The sequence below is a fragment of the Erinaceus europaeus genome, unplaced genomic scaffold, assembly GCF_950295315.1.
Source record: "Erinaceus europaeus unplaced genomic scaffold, mEriEur2.1 scaffold_900, whole genome shotgun sequence".
Lineage (NCBI taxonomy): Eukaryota > Metazoa > Chordata > Mammalia > Eulipotyphla > Erinaceidae > Erinaceus > Erinaceus europaeus.
Window position 1 is genome coordinate 1 of NW_026648056.1, and position 15,769 is coordinate 15,769.

Sequence of the window (15,769 nt, forward strand, 5' to 3'; positions counted from 1 at the left end):
GAGAAATCCACACAAGGAGCATTTTCTTGGCACTGCTCATCATGGAAATTTTATTAGTTTTATTATTAAAATTTTATTTAAAATTTATTTTTATCAGCGAGATGAAAAGATACAGTGAGAGAGGGAGAGCTCAGAGCCTCAGGCAGGAGAGGCTTGCAGAACCATGCTACTGTCTCCCCGTCTATTCACCGTGAATATCTCTGCAGGTAAGAGCTAGTGGGCAGGAGGAGACAGCATAATGGCTATGCAAACACGTTCATGACCGAGGCTCCCAAGTCCCAGGTTCAATCCCCTGCACCACCAAAAGCCAGAATTGATCAGAATTGACCTAGTAGTAAATAAATAAATGAACAAATGAATATACGTATGTTAAAAATAAACAGAATAAAGAAAATCTATTTAAAGAAAAAGTCAGCCCTCTGTGGCCAGGGTCTTGCGGGCTGTCGCCTCGTGCGCGGGCTCTGACGCCCATACTCTCGCCTTCCAGCTCCACGTGAAGGACCTGAACGAGACCATCCAGTACATGCACGACCACAGAATGTTCCAGAAGGTGCGGCCAGCGCGTGGGCTTGCTGGGCGGGCTCGTCCGCGAGGGGGGTTCTTGCCGTGTCTGTGCTTTCCCAGGACGGGTCTTCAGTGCCTGCAGCGCCCCGGCCGCTCGGCCGCTCATTGGAGGCGTGGGCCCTTCAGTGGGCTTGTTTCCCCAGAGCACTGCTCAGCTGCGGCTCATGGAGCTGCGGGGCATTGAACCTGGAGCCTCGGGTGGCGGGCGGGCGGGCGTGAGGGCCTCTTAGCGGCACCGCTGTGCTACTTGCCCACCCTCAGGGTCGTTCATAGCTGGTGTGTGGGCCCCACCCCCACAGTCCGACCCCTGACAGCTTTGCCCTGTTCACCCAGCGCCTTTGCGGGAGCCACGGCTCAGGCCACACGTGGCAGCAGCAAGTGGTGCCCGTGGGTGTGTGTGACAGTTACACGGCCGGTGCCTGTTCTGACATCCCCCTGGGTAGCCCGCACTTCTCCGCTTCTCTGGCATCCTCCGTGACTCTCTCTCTCTCTCTCACCAGAGCCCTGTTCAGCTCTGGCATCCTCCGTAACTCTGTTTCTCTCTGGCATCCTCTGTGACTCTCTCTCTCTCTCTCTCTCACCAGAGCCCTGTTCAGCTCTGGCATCCTCCGTGACTCTGTTTCTCTCTGGCATCCTCTGTGACTCTCTCTCTCTCTCACCAGAGCCCTGCTCAGCTCTGGCATCCTCCGTGACTCTGTTTCTCTCTGGCATCCTCTGTGACTCTCTCTCTCTCTCTCTGTCTCTCACCAGAGCCCTGCTCAGCTCTGGCATCCTCCGTGACTCTGTTTCTCTCTGGCATCCTCTGTGACTCTCTCTCTCTCTCTCTGTCTCTCACCAGAGCCCTGCTCAGCTCTGGCATCCTCCGTGACTCTGTTTCTCTCTGGCATCCTCTGTGACTCTCTCTCTCTCTGTCTCTCACCAGAGCCCTGCTCAGCTCTGGCTTATGGGGGTGCAGGGTAGATTGAACCTGGGACTTTGGAGCCTCTTTACAGAGCCCTTATGCTGCCTACCTCCGCCTGACTCTCTTTTTCTCCATGGATCCTCCGAGACTCTTTTTCTCTCTGGCATTTGCCGTGACTATTTTTCTCTGCTTTATTTCCTCGGTGGACCCTTTTCTCCGAGTGCTGGTGAATACGCAGGAGTCCTGGCTGCTGTGACAGTAGCCCCTTACGGCAGAGATGCCTTCCAGGAGCGAACGCGAACACTCCTGACAGTAGGCCCGCGGCTGGGGACGCGGCTGGGGCACAGCAAGGGGCGGCCCGGGTAAGGCCCCGGGCTCGCGCCTCAGCCCCAGCCAAGAACACGGAGGCCAATGGGCCAGGGACAGGGCGGCTCAGTGGGGGCACGAGTCCGGGCCCCTGCGCCCAGAGCAGGCGGGGCCTAAGGAGGGTGTCCAGGTGAGAGCCCACCCGTGTGCTTGCCTCCCAGATGGTGTGGTACATCGAAGCCTGTGAGTCCGGCTCCATGATGAGGCACCTGTCCCCCGACATCAATGGTACGCGGCCTAGGGGCAGGGTCGGCGCCACAGAAGCTGGGCAGGGGTGGGGGGCCAGGGAAATCATAGCATGGGATTTGCATAGCATCGCCGGTCGTCAGAGCCGACAGTCCTGTGGTCCCCAGAGAAGAAGGGTTGAGAAAGGCGGGGAGATACACTGGGCGTGTCTAGTCCTGGGAGGCCTAGTGGTCAGGGAGCCCCGGGTTCTGAGGCAGCCCCAGCCGGTGTCAGTCCTTCTCCTGATGCCCTCTCGGCCCTCAGCTACCCCACCGCGAACGTGAGGGCAGGTTTTCAGCGGCCACGTTCCCGCAGCCCAGTGGTGAGCCTGCGGTAGCTGAGGCAGGAAGCGTTAGCGCCTGTGCGCCTGAGCGCAGAGATCCCGGCCCGGGGCTGGGGCTGGGGCTCACACGCGCGCCCCAGCTTTGCCCAGAGCTTTGCCCAGAGTGGCCCTGGGAAGCCCGCCGGCTGCCGCCCGTGGCGAAGCTCTCTCCTCCACAGATAGGGCCGCTGCTGGCGCACTTGTCCAAAGGCTCACCGACCCGGGTGGAAGCCTGTGCCCTCCGCCCGCAGGAGGGAAGTTCATGAGCAGGGAAGCAGGGCTGCAGGCGGCTCCGTCTCAGTCTCGCTGTCTCTGCCCAGTAAAGAATCAGATATCACAGTAGATGGATAAACCTCCTGAGTACTTGCCACCCGATGGCAGGGGCTGGGGCCGCAGGGCCTCTCCGCCCTCCCGGGCCGGGGGCAGCTGCGCCTGAGCAGGGAAGACGCGGGCTGGGGGGAAGCGCAGCGGGCCGGCCCGGAGAGATGCCTCTTCTCCCTAGTTTATGCCACCACGGCCGCCAACCCCAGAGAGTCATCTTACGCCTGCTACTACGACGAGAAGAGGTCCACCTACCTGGGGGACTGGTACAGCGTCAACTGGATGGAGGACTCGGACGTGGTGAGCTCCTGAGGGCCCTGCCCGGTCCCGCGGGAGGCCGACGGCGGAGGCTCGCCGACGACCTTGCTGCTTGTGCCCGCAGGAGGACTTGGCAAAGGAGACGCTGCACAGGCAGTACCAGCTGGTGAAGGCGCACACCAACACCAGCCACGTCATGCAGTACGGGAACAAGGTGGGCCCGGCGGAGGCCCGGGGGGGAGGGCCGAGGGCCAGCGTGAGCTCTGCCGCCCACGGACCTGGGCTCCGGCTCTGGGCTCCGCCCCTCGGCCCTCCTGGTCCCCGTCCAGGGAGAGCGTCTGCCTCTGGGCCGCCCGCAGTCACGGCTGTGCCCTGCCGGGAGCTCCTTCACTCGGTGCTCCTCCTCCCTCCCCACAGTCCATCTCCACCATGAAGCTGATGCAGTTCCAGGGCGTGAAGCACAAGGCCAGCGCTCCCCTGTCCCTGCCTCCCGTCCAGCGGCTGGACCTCACGCCGAGCCGCGACGTGCCCCTCACGATCCTCAAGAGGAAGCTGATGGCCACCAACGACCTGCAGGAGTCCCGGCGCCTGGTGGAGGAGCTCCACCGGCATCTGGAGGTGAGGCCATGGGCGTCTGCAGGTGAGGCCATGGGTGTCTGCAGGGGAGGCCACGGGCGTCTGCAGGGGAGGCCATGGGCGTCTGCAGGTGAGGCCATGGGTGTCTGCAGGGGAGGCCACGGGCGTCTGCAGGGGAGGCCATGGGCGTCTGCAGGTGAGGCCATGGGTGTCTGCAGGGGAGGCCATGGGCGTCTGCAGGGGAGGCCATGGGTGTCTGCAGGGGAGGCCACGGGCGTCTGCAGGGGAGGCCATGGGCGTCTGCAGGGGAGGCCACGGGTGTCTGCAGGGGAGGCCATGGGTGTCTGCAGGGGAGGCCATGGGTGTCTGCAGGGGAGGCCACGGGCGTCTGCAGGTGAGGTCATGGGTGTCTGCAGGTGAGGCCACTGGTCTGCAGGTGAGGTCACTGCCCGTGAAGCGATCCCCCTGCAGTTGGGGAGCCGGGGGTTCGAACCAGGATCCTTGTGTTTTCACGCCATCTGTGCTTAACCCGCTATACTACCGCGCCCCCCCCCCCCCGTTTTTAATTTTTCTTTATTTGGGGGTGATTAATGGTTTACAGTCTACAGTAGTTTGTACATGTGTAACATCTCTCAGTTTTCCACAAAACAATTCAGCCCCTTCTAGGTCCTTCTCTGCCATCATGTTCCAGGAGCTGAACCTCCCCCCTTCTTCTTTTTTTTTTTTTTTAATATATTTTGTTTGGTTTATTTTAATGAGAGGGAGATAGAGAGAGACAGACCAGTGGTACAATTCCATACCGTTCTAACATTTCTAACTAGCTGAGCATCTGCTTCTAATTTTGTTTGTTTTTTGTTTTTAATTTTCTTTATTGGGGGAATTAATGTTTTACATTCAACAGTAAATACAATAGTTTGTCCATGCATAACATTTCCCAGTTTTCCACATAACAATACAGCCCCCACTAGGTCCTCTGTCATCCTTCTTGGAACTTCTAATTTTTAAGAACTGTGAAACAAAACAGAACACCTGGCTTAGGGAGCCGCAGTGGCGGCTGGGAACGCGCCCCTGGAGCGCATGAACTGTGCCAGTCTCGAGCCGGTTCCGTGTCAGGTCTCCCTTCTCAGACGCCAGCTCTGTGGCTGCTGGGGCGCCGGGACTGTCCCTCCCCGGCCAGCTCTGCTCTGCACGGCCTGACTTTGTAGGAATATGAGGAAGGTCTTTGCAGTCTACTCCAGATCAGTGTCTAGTCACCTAGTCAGGCCCTCCCCTGGCATATCAGCCAGGGCCTAGTGCAGGCTGGTGTCACACACTGAGCCCTGCATCCACCCACTCACCCACCCATCCATCTGTCCATCCATCTATCCACCCACCCAGTCATCCAGCCAGCCAGCCATCCACCCTCCCACCCATCCATCTACCCATCCATCCATCCATTTCAGTCTCAGAAGACTCCATTTCTCTCTCATTGCCTATTTACTGGACAGAGACAGCAGGAAATCGAGAGAGGGGAAGAGACAGAGAGACACCTGCAGCCCTGCTTCACTCGTAAAGCTTTCCCCTGCCGGTGGGGACGGGGGCTCGAACCCAGCTCTTTGTGCCTGGGAACAGGTGTGTCCAGCCAGGTGCGCCCTCCATGTCCCAGAGCTTCTGACACTCAGCAGGAGCCAGCTCTCAGATTGTGAACACAGCGACTCCTCCGGAAATAGCAGGAACAAGCCCAGCCCGTGTGACTGTCGCTTTCCTTCCCAGCCAGCCTCCCTCCTCCCCCAACTCAGGTGTTCATACTTGGAGCCACCTGCTCACTTTTGATTTTTTTCTTAAAGGAAACTTTCCTAAAATGAAAGCCCCCGCAGGCTTGCCTCCCGCCCGCCGTGGCACACAGCTGAGGCTCTGCCCGCCTCCGGGCGCTCTGGGGGTCCCTGTGGCGGGCCGGTGAGAGCTGCAGTGTCGCCCACTGCAAGGGGCCGGAGCGGACGAGCCCGACGGGTGTGAGTGCGGGACCCGCGCGGCTTCAGTCACCCTCGTGGCCGTGGCCCCTCGGTGCCCGTTCTCAGCACCCGGGAGGTGGCCGGTCCCGCCCGTGGTGCCTGGCCACAGGCGGCCCCGTGCCGGGGGCAGCTCTGCCGGGGCGCCTCGCCTGGAGGCCCTGCCTCGCCAGGTGTCCTCAGACCCCCGGCCGCGCTGCTGCGGGAGTGTTGCGGGCCTGACTCGGGGCCGGGGGCCGAGGGGGGTGCCGTGCCAAGGGCTGCGTCTCCTCGTCTCCTCACAGGCAAGGCACCTCATCGAGAAGTCCGTGCAGAAGATCGTGTCCGTGATGGCACCCTCCCAGGAGGACGCGGACCGGCTGCTGTCCTCCAGAGCCGTGCTCACGGCCCACGAGTGCTACCAGGCGGCCGTGGCACACTTCCGGGCACACTGCTTCAACTGGCACTCTCCCATGGTGAGCCCAGGCCCACCCTTCCCGGCTCCCCCACAGTGACATCAGCTCCGTCTCCGGAAGACCTGCGTTGCCGGGGGTTGAACCCGGGGCCTCGTGCCGGAGGGTCCAGACTTCGCCCACTGCACCGCCTCCCGGGTGGCAGCCCCAGGCGCGCTCGGGTACCCGGTGGCCAGGGCTGGCTGCCGTTCGCCACGTGAGTGGGAAGAGTCGCCGGGCTCTGCGCCGTCACCGGCCCTCCTCCCACCCTCGGCGGCCACTCAGCTGTGTGTCCATTGGGGCCTTGCTCTGGCTTCTCCTCAGGCGTCAGGCGGCTCCTTGCCCTCACAGAAACACCTGCGGTGGCAGAGTGGGAGGAGCCCTCTGAGCAGCAAGTGCGAGGCTTGGCTCCCAGAGGAGCTCGGGGCTGGAGCCCGGAGGCCAAGTCCTGCCCGCAGCCGCCCTTCCTGCATCCTCCCCGCCTGCTCTCCGTCTCCCCTCTGTTCTTTTTTTTTTCTTTACAGTTATCTATTCCCTTTTGTTGCCCTTGTTGTTTTATTGTTGTAGTTATTATTGATGTTGTTGGATAAGACAGAGAAATGGAGAGAGGAGGGGAAGACAGAGGGGGAGAGAAAGACAGACACCTGCAGACCTGCTTCACTGCTTGTGAAGCGACTCCCCCTGCAGGTGGGGAGCCGGGGGCTCGAACTGGGATCCTGACACCGGTCCTTGTGCTTTGCGCCACCTGCGCTTAACCCGCTGCACTACTGCCTAACTCCCCCCTCCCCTCTGTTCTCTCTTTCCTTCCGTTCTTATTCTCTCTTTCCTTTTTTTTTTTTTTTTTGCCTCTAGCGCTATTGCTGGGCTCAGTGCCTGCACCATGAATCCACTGCTCCTGGAGGCCATTTTTTCCCCCTTTTGTTGCCCTTGTTTTTGTAGCCTTGTTGTGGTTATTATTGTTATTGTTGATGTCATTCATTGTTGGATAGGACAGAGAGAAATGGAGAGAGGAGGGGAAGACAGAGGGGGAGAGAAAGACACCTGCAGACCTGCTTCACCGCCTGTGAAGCGACTCCCCTAAGGGTAGAGAGCCCGGGGCTCGAACCAGGATCCTTACGCCGGTCCTTGCGCTTTGTACCGTGTGTGCTTAACCCGCTGTGCCACCACCCGACCCCCTTTCTTTTCCTTTCTTTTTAAAATTGTTAAGCCTTTTAAGAACCTGGGTCCTTGTACACTGTAATGTGTGCTCAACCATGTGCGCCACCACCTGCCCCCCTCCCCCTCCCTCCCTCCCTCCCATCCTCCCTCCTTCTCTCCCTTTCCCCCCTCATCCTTTTGCTGGAGGAGGAGCCACAGCCTCACACACGTGCAGTTGTACTGAGTCGCCGCCTCCTCAGCCCACTTTTAGAAAGCCATTTGTCTAATGAACCAGGAGAGAGAAAGTGTTCTGTGTGGTGCTGGGAGTTGAACTTGGGACCTCACGCTTGCAAATCCAAAGCTGTACCGCAGTGCCACCTCCTCTGCTCTTGCCTTTGTGCTCTGGAGACACCCCAAGTCTGCCTTGTCCTGCACCTGTTCTCAGGTCCCCCTTGAAGTCTTTCATTTTCAGTGAAAGGCGCCCAGTCCTAGCTGGAGAGAGAGCGCACCAGGTAGGGTGCATACCCAAGCCCCGGCACCACATGGGGCAGCCACGGGGCGCTCCAGCTGCGGCTCTGGCCCTGAAGGGAGAAGTCTCAAGCAGTGGTGCCGCCCAGAGGGAGAGCCGGCTCTGTGAGCCTGACTTAGCGCCTCCCCCTCAGAGTGAGGCTTCCAGAGGCAGAAAGCGGGGTGGCCTGGAGGGTCCCAGGTGCTTTCAGGGCGTGGGGCACGGCTCCTGACCCCGAGGACCCCAGGCCCGCACCCCCAGGCCCGGCACGGCTGCGCTTCTCCTGGGTGAGAGGATCAGGAGGGCCAAGGCCCCGGTGGGAAGTCGGGGTTCCGGTGCATGCAGCCCGTGAGGTGCCGCGAGGCCCAGCGTCTCTTCTGCTCTGTCTCCCCAGTACGAGGACGCCCTGCGGCACCTGTACGTGCTGGCCAACCTCTGCGAAGAGCCCTACCCGCCCGACAGGTGAGTGGGCACAGGCCCGCATGGGCGCGAGAGCCCGCCGGGTCGGCTTGCGGCGTTGCTGCCCGCCCGGCGCCAGCCCAGCACCACGTGGGCTCTGGTGCCATGTGTCTCCCTGTCTGTCTCTGTCTAAATGGACAAGGTCCCGGAGCCATGGAATCGTGGCTCTGGGGAGAAGCGACCAGGCCCTCGGAGACCAGGGTCCTTGCTGCCACGGGAGGGGCGGGGGTGTGGCGGTGCCTCTGGCTCTCCTCTGGGGGCGCCTGACACAACCCACAACCCGCTCCTGCTGGTTCTCGCCACTCTGGCTCCTGCCTGCGTTGCCCTGGGCCAGCACCTCCTTCCTGTTTCCTGCAGGATCAAGCTGTCCATGGACAAGGTGTGCCTCGGCTACTACTGAGCCGCCCTGCCTGCCCTGCCTCTGCACGTGTGGACGCGGGCCCCCGCCCTCCTGGGGAGTGTGGTCCGTGCCCTCCCGCCAGCGCGTGCCAGCCTTCGCCAGTCTCCTGCTTCCTGGTGCTTGGAGCAGCGCGGGGCTGGGGGGCCGACAGCGCTGAGCTGGGAGAAGCGTCTCAGCTGAGGAGGGTTTCTTCTGTCCGTTCACCGCGAGCAGCAGGAAGTGCCTGGCGTGCGTAGCCAGTGGGAGCCTGGGATCCCGGGCGCTGGCCTGTCCGTCCTCAGAGCAGCTCCTGAGGGGGGGGGGGGGACGGCCCCAGTGGAGGTGATTTTCCAAGGATCCTGCCCTGGATTGCTCCTGTACTCACTCCGCAGGCACGGACTGTTCTAGAAACCAATAAAGGCATAAAGGCGAGTAGCCGGACCCCAGGGGCCGTCTTGGCCCCGCCTCACTGCCGTGTTCCTGCCCCTGCGGGGTCCTGTCCGCACACCCCCCTGCACCCCCTCTGCTCCTCCGCACACCTGGCACCTGCGGCCTCCTGGGCCCGTCGTCCTGCGGACCCTCGCGGAGGGCTTGGAAGGCCCCTCTTCCTCAGAGCTTCAGCCCCGCCCACACACTGAAAGTCCCCCCAGTCTCTCTCTCTTAAAGATATCATTTATTTATTCATGAGGAAGAGGAAGGATAGGAGAGAGAGAAACAACCAGGCGTCACCGAGGTACATGTGCGGCCGGAGATTGAACTCGGGACCTCAAGCTTGAGAGTCCAGTGCTTTATCCACTGCGCCACCTCCCGGACCACCCTCCCTCTCTCCCCTCCTTCTCTCCCTCCCTCCCTGTCTTCTCATCTGCATTTTCTTTACATCCCTTCCAGCTTGTGTCGGGCTGCTGCTTCTGACAGCGTGTGTGTGTGTGTGTGTGTGTGTGTGTGTATCTGTGTCTGTGTCTGTCTGTCTGTCTCAGCTCCTCCAGGGCACACCTGGCTCAGTTTCCCTTGGCGTGTGGCCCGCAGAGAGGCCGCGGGATGGGCCGGTGAGCATCGCTGATTGGAGAGAACAGAGACGTCGGGCGTGAAGCCAGTCAGCGAAGGCCCGCGTGTCAGGGTCGCGCTGGTGGTCCGTGTCCTGAATGGGCGAGTCGGCAGAAACAGGAAGCAGACCGGGGGTCCCAGGGGTTGGGGAGACGGCGCTGCTGATACCGGGAGGGTTTGGGGGGAGTAAAAGCGTCCTCACTCTGGTGGTGGTCACCGTCCTGCAACAGGATCTGCCAAGAACCACGGAATGGCACCTGGGAGGCGGGAGCGTGTGGCCGGAACTACACTTCAGGAAAATGGCTTTAAATGTGATGGAGCCAGAGAGGCTGGAGGCCCACAGCACTCCCCGCTTCTGTGTGGCAAGTCTGCCTGGCTCCACCGTGCTGACCGCGCCGCAGATGGGGGAGCTCGGGCTTCCAGCCCCCGGAGCCGGTGTGCCCGCCACTCAGCAGCCCCCGGCCTTGCCGCGTCCTAGCCCGCAGAGGAGGGCTCTGAAGGGGTGTCTCGGGAGCCCTCAGACTCAGGGGTAGGAAGCCGGTCCCTCTGTCGGGTGGAACTGCTGCCTGCCCACGTGAGCAGCCCCCTGTCCTTGCTGGGGACAGAAGCTCCTGGCCCGGCCGCGGCTCTGGAGCTGAACGTGGCGGTTTTGTTTCTCCTTAGTAAAGGGCAGTTTCAGGCTTCAGAGGCCCCCAGGGAAGAGACTCTCCACCCTTTGTAAAAAGCCACTTCTTTCCCTCCCTCCATCCTTTCCTTCCATCCCTCATTCCTTCCATCCATCTTTTTAAAGTTTTATTTATTATTGAGTAGAGACAGAAATTGAGAAGGGAGGGGAGACAGAGAGGGATAGAGACACCTGCAGCCCTGCTTCACCGATTGAAGCTTCCCCCCCTGCAGGTGGGGACCAGGGACTTGAACCTGAGTCCTTGTGCACTGTAATGCGCTTAACCAGGTGCACCACCACCCGGCCCCCCTTCCATCCATTCTGTCAGCACCGCTCAGCTCTGGCTGTTGCTGGGGCCTTGAGCCAAGCCTGAGACCTGGCCTGTCTCCCCAGCCCTAAGCCGTGGCCTTGCACGTCACCGCCAGCACTGGCGCGTCTGTCACGTACCGGCACACACGTGTGTGCGCTCAGGTCAAGAGGTTCGGTGACTGGGATCCGGGTGAGGCTCCAGCACCAGTGTCTGAATTCTCCAGAAAAACAAGTCCACCTATCAGCACAAACATCCAGCCTCCAAGCACAGAAATCAGCCCAAGCACATTTTACAAGTAACCAGACAGCTGGCCGGGCTGCCTCAAGCACATACGTCACCATTGCCCTTTCTAGGCACATTGGGTGGGGGTAGATAGCACAGTGGTTATGCAAACAGACGCTCCTGCCTGGGGCTCCAAAGTCCCAGGTTCAACCCCCAGCACCATCAGCCAGAGCTGAGCAGGGCTCTGATAAAACAAAAACGAAAACAACTTGGTGGCACCAAGATTTAACTACATCTGGAAAAAAAAAAGGGAGGTGGGGAGTCACTCAGCACAGCGGGTTAAGTGCAGATGGTGCAAAGCGCAAGGACCAGCTCAATGATCCCATTTAAAGCCCCCGGCTCCCCACCTGCAGGGGAGTCGCTTCACAGGTGGTGAAGCAGGTCTGCAGGTGTCTGTCTTTCTCTCCCCCTCTGTCTTTCCCTTCTTTCTCCATTTCTGTCCTATCCAACAACAATAAAACAAGGGCAACAAAAGGAAATAAATATTTTTAAAAAGGGAATATATATATATATTTTAATGTTCCCTTTTGTTGCCCTAGTTGTTTTATTGTTGTAGTTATTGTCGTTGTGGGATAGGACAGAAATGGAGAGAGGAGGGGAAGACAGAGGGGGAGAGAAAGACAGACACCTGCAGACCTGCTTCGCCTGGGAAGCGACTCCCCTGCAGGTGGAAGCCGGGGGCTCCAACCGGGATCCTAACGCCGGTCCTTGCGCTTGGCACCACGTGAGATTAACCCGCTGCGCTACCGCCCGGCCCCTCACTTTATGTTCTTTAATTACTGCAGCCGAGGTCATCACTGGGACTCTGCGAGCATCATGAAACCACCAGCACTCCCGGTGGCCTTTGTTTTTTATTGTCTTTGTTTACTAGATAAAGACAGTCAGAAATTGAGAGGGAAGGGGTTGACAGAGACTCCTGCAGCCCTGCTTCACCGCTTGTGAAGCTTTCCCCCTGCAGGTGCGGGCCGGGGGCTTGAACCCAGGGCCTTGAGCACCGTAACATCACTCAACCAGGTGCTCCAGCACCGGCTCCCCTGGTGGCCTTTTTCTTCATTTCACTTTATTTTATTGGGAAGGACCAAAAGCAGTCGAGCAGGGCAGGGCGAGAGTGGGACAGACACCTGCAGCCCTGCTGCACACTGCGGTGCGAGTGGGTGCTCGAGCCCGGGCCGTGTCCTGAGTCACTAGGACTCTCCACGCGCGGGCGCGTTTCAGGCCCACAGGACACGGCAGGTCGGTCGCAGGCGAGGACCCTGGAGTCCGCGCGGAGGAGACAGGCTGGCGGTTGTGGGCCGTCTGTCTGCACAGTGGGCCCTGCCCCAGGACGCCCGTCCCGTCCCGTCCTGCCCCAGCAGCCTGGCCCCAGAAGGCCCTGTGCCCTGGCGTCCGCGCTGCCCGGCGTGGTGGCCGCTCCCCGGAGGGAGAAACCCTGTGGGGCGGCGGGCCTCCTCCCCGTGTCCTTGCCGCCCGGGCGGGGCGCAGCGCAGACCCAGCTGGGAGCCCTTCCCCAGGTGAGCCCCACAGCCCGGGCGTCTCCAGCTGGGTCCTCAGAGCCCTTTGCACACCTGTCCGTCAGCTCACTGAGAGCTGGAGCCTGCCGGCCGGCCCGCAAAAACCCAGACCCAGACCCGCAGAGATCCAGACCCGCGGAGACCCAGACCCGCAGAGACCCATACCCTCGGAGACCCAGACCCGGGGAAACCCAGACCCAGACCCGCGGAGACCCAGACCCTCGGAGACCCAGACCCGCAGAGACCCAGACCCGGGGAGACCCAGACCCGCGGAGACCCAGACCCGCAGAGACCCAGACCCGGGGAGAGCCAGACCCAGACCCGCGGAGACCCAGACCCTCGGAGACCCAGACCCAGACCCTCGGAGACCCAGACCCTCGGAGACCCAGACCCGGGGAGACCCAGACCCTCGGAGACCCAGACCCGCGGAGACCCAGACCCGCAGAGACCCAGACCCGGGGAGAGCCAGACCCAGACCCGCGGAGACCCAGACCCTCGGAGACCCAGACCCAGACCCTCGGAGACCCAGACCCTCGGAGACCCAGACCCGGGGAGACCCAGACCCTCGGAGACCCAGACCCGCGGAGACCCAGACCCAGACCCGCAGAGACCCAGACCCGGGGAGACCCAGACCCAGACCCGCGGAGACCCAGACCCTCGGAGACCCAGACCCGCAGAGACCCAGACCCGCGCAGACCCGCAGGCCAGGCGCCACGCGGCGCGGTGCTGCCCGCTGGGAAGGAGCAGGAGCGGCAACCGGCGGGTCCCAGGCATGGTGTGAGGTGTGAGGTTGGCGGCCCGCGGCAGGCTGCGGGGACTCAGGCTGAACACTCGGAAACCAGAGCAAAAGCGCCCAAAGGGGATCCCGCAGCACGGACACGCAGGCCGAGGGACTGGAGTCCGGCTGCACCCGGAGGACGCCCCCGTCGGAAGGGCAGGTGTCGGCCCGGGAAGCCCCCTCGGAGGCGGGACGCGGACGGCGCTTCTCTTCCAGGCTTCAGAGGCGCCAGGCCCCACACCCAGGGCCACGCCAGACACCCGCACGGTGAGCGGTAGGGCTGCGGTGTAGACACCATGGATGTAGACTCAGCCGTGAGGGACAACGGGGCTGGGGGCAGCAGGGGTCCTGCCTGAGGCTCTGGGAAAATAACAACAATAATAATCTGCACACAGGCTCTCCTGCCTGAGGATCTGAGGCCCCAGGTTGGTCCCCAGCACCACCGTCAGGCAGAGCTCAGTGCTCTCTGTATCTTTCACTCATTAAAAATAAAAAGGGCTGGGGAGACAGCACAAGGGTTCTTAGATAACTCCTGCCTGAGGCTCAGGTCCCAGCACCATCAGCCTGAGCTCAGCAGGGCTCTGGGAAGTAATAATAATATACACAAAAAGTCTCTCCTGCCTGAGGCTCTGAGGTCCCAGGCTCGGTCCCAGCACCACCAGCCTGGCTCAGCGGGGCTCTGGGGTGGCTCCTCTGCCTGCCCATCTGCCCAGCATTTGAGGGAAAGTGACAACTGGCGTTTTTGTTTTTCCTTTAGACACTTTTCTCTGCGTCGACCATGTTCTTCCTTACTGCTGCTGAGTAGTTTCCAGCTGAAGTGGGTCCAGATTCCTTTCTACCTGCAACACACACCTGGTGCAGGGCGGCGCAGCCGGTTCCTAGGGCGCCGTCCCCTCAGCGCGGGGTCCGGGTGACCGGCTGCGGGCAGACGCATCGGACGCCTGGCTTCTCTGCGGGTCTCGACAAGTGCCAGTCAAGCTGTTGTGAAGATGACAGGCCTTGGGGGGCTCACATCCTAACTGAACCAGCCCCTGCCAGCACTCTGTGGCCCACACTTGAGGCGGCAGTGCCTATTTTTATTTATTTTTTCAAAAGTACTTATTCCTTTTTGTTGCCCTTGTTGCTTTATTGTTGTTACTGGTGTCATTGTTATTGGATAGGACAGAGAGAAATGGAGAGAGGAGGGGAAGACAGAGAGGGGGAGAGACAGACACCTGCAGACCTGCTTCACTGCCTGTGAAGCGACTCCCCTGCAGGTGGGGAGCCGGGGGCTCAACTGGGATCCTTACGCTGGTCCGCCACCTGCGCTTAACCCGCTGTGCTACCACCCCAACCACCTGCGTCACCCCGTCCCACGTGTTTTCCTGGTGGCCACCCATGTCACACGTCTGGGGCCGTGTGGATGAGCCTTCGTCTGTTACAATCGCTCATTTTAAAGAACTGGGTCGTCTTATATTTACCAAACCCAACGTCACTGAAAGTTTTCAGCTGTTAGTTTTCATCAAAGAAAATCTGAGCATGCCTTTTTAAATTAAAGTTTTTTTCGAGCCCCCGGCTCCCCACCTGCAGGGGAGTCACTTCACAAGTAGAGAAGCAGGTGTCTTTCTCTCCCCATCTCTGTCCTACCCAACAATAACTACAAAAATAAAACATGGGCAACAAAAGGGAATATAGTCTTTTAAAATTATGTTATTAGAAACAGCAAAAAATTAAATGAAGAGGGAGACAGAGACGCCTGCAGCCCTGCTTCACGACTTGTGAGGCTTTCCCCCCTGCGGGTGGGTCCAGGGGCTTGAACCTGGGTCCTTGTGCACTCAACCAGGTGTCACCAGCCCTCGAGGCTTTTGAGGTGCTTTGAAACACGGGGCTGGCTGTTGGTCTGCTTCTAAAAACCCCTTCTGTTTCATTAGTTTAATCCCCCCCTGCTTAACACTATTCTATTTACATAACCGCTGTTAACAAGCACCACCCTCCCTCCAGGGCATGGGTGGTTCAGTGGTAGAATTCTCGCCTGCTCCGCCCCCTCTCCTTGTCACACTGATTCTCACCAGTCACTTTTCTCTCCACCCTCTCTGTGTGGCATCCTGTTCCCACCCTACTGGGCTAGTATATTTATAAGCAAGATTGTTTGTAGTAGTTAGTTTAGCTTAGCTTGGTATAGATTGTGCTGCGTCCTGCATGAATAAAGAGATGCTGCCTACAGCTCAGCCATGAGTCCCTGGTCGTCTGTTACCCGCCCGTGAAGCCGGCCTCCCTCCTCCCAGGATAAGCGGGTGACTGAGATCGAGGCAATGCAGTGTCTTTATTCATCAGGGAGGGAAGGCTTCTTTAAAGTATTTATTCCCTTTTGTTGTCCTTGTTATTGATGTCGTTGGATAGGACAGTGAAATGGAGAGAGGAGGGGAAGACAGGGGGAGAGAGACAGACACCTGCAGACCTGCTTCACCGCCTGGGAAGGACTCCGGGGCTCGAACCGGGATCCCCACGCCGGTCCCTCAAGCGGCTGCGGCCCGACTGCCCAGCAAGGCTTTAAATGAAGGGCAGCCCCGAGGCGGCAGTCGCAGCCGCACATGGCGGAGAAAGGCGCGTGGGGCTGGAGCAGGAGCCGCCCCAGCAACTGCGGGCAGGGCGTTAGGGGTCGGCGGGCGGGGGGCGGGGGTCTCAGGAAAGCAGCAGCAGCCGGGCCAGTGGCGCCGGAGCTGGCGAGATGCCCGCGCGGCCCGGGCAACCTGCGGTGTCCCTCCG

At 60.4% G+C, this 15,769-nt stretch overlaps 1 protein-coding gene and 1 long non-coding RNA gene across 2 annotated transcripts; both read left to right on the forward strand.

Moving 5' to 3' along the window:
- Positions 1 to 405: 405 nt before the first annotated feature.
- LOC103118849 (legumain) lies at positions 406 to 8,898 on the forward strand (the record flags this gene model as incomplete). The annotated part of the gene is made up of 8 exons (XM_060184686.1): positions 406 to 550; positions 1,993 to 2,059; positions 2,881 to 2,999; positions 3,082 to 3,171; positions 3,375 to 3,575; positions 5,806 to 5,976; positions 7,992 to 8,059; positions 8,414 to 8,898. Coding segments are annotated over 8 exons (904 nt in total), but the record flags the coding sequence as incomplete, so codon positions are not given.
- A 3,023-nt stretch (positions 8,899 to 11,921) lies between these two features.
- On the forward strand, positions 11,922 to 14,301 carry LOC132536603 (uncharacterized). Its single transcript, XR_009548109.1, has 3 exons — positions 11,922 to 11,972; positions 12,102 to 12,246; positions 13,782 to 14,301. It is a non-coding gene; the product is annotated as an uncharacterized LOC132536603 (long non-coding RNA).
- The last annotated feature ends 1,468 nt before the right edge of the window (positions 14,302 to 15,769 follow it).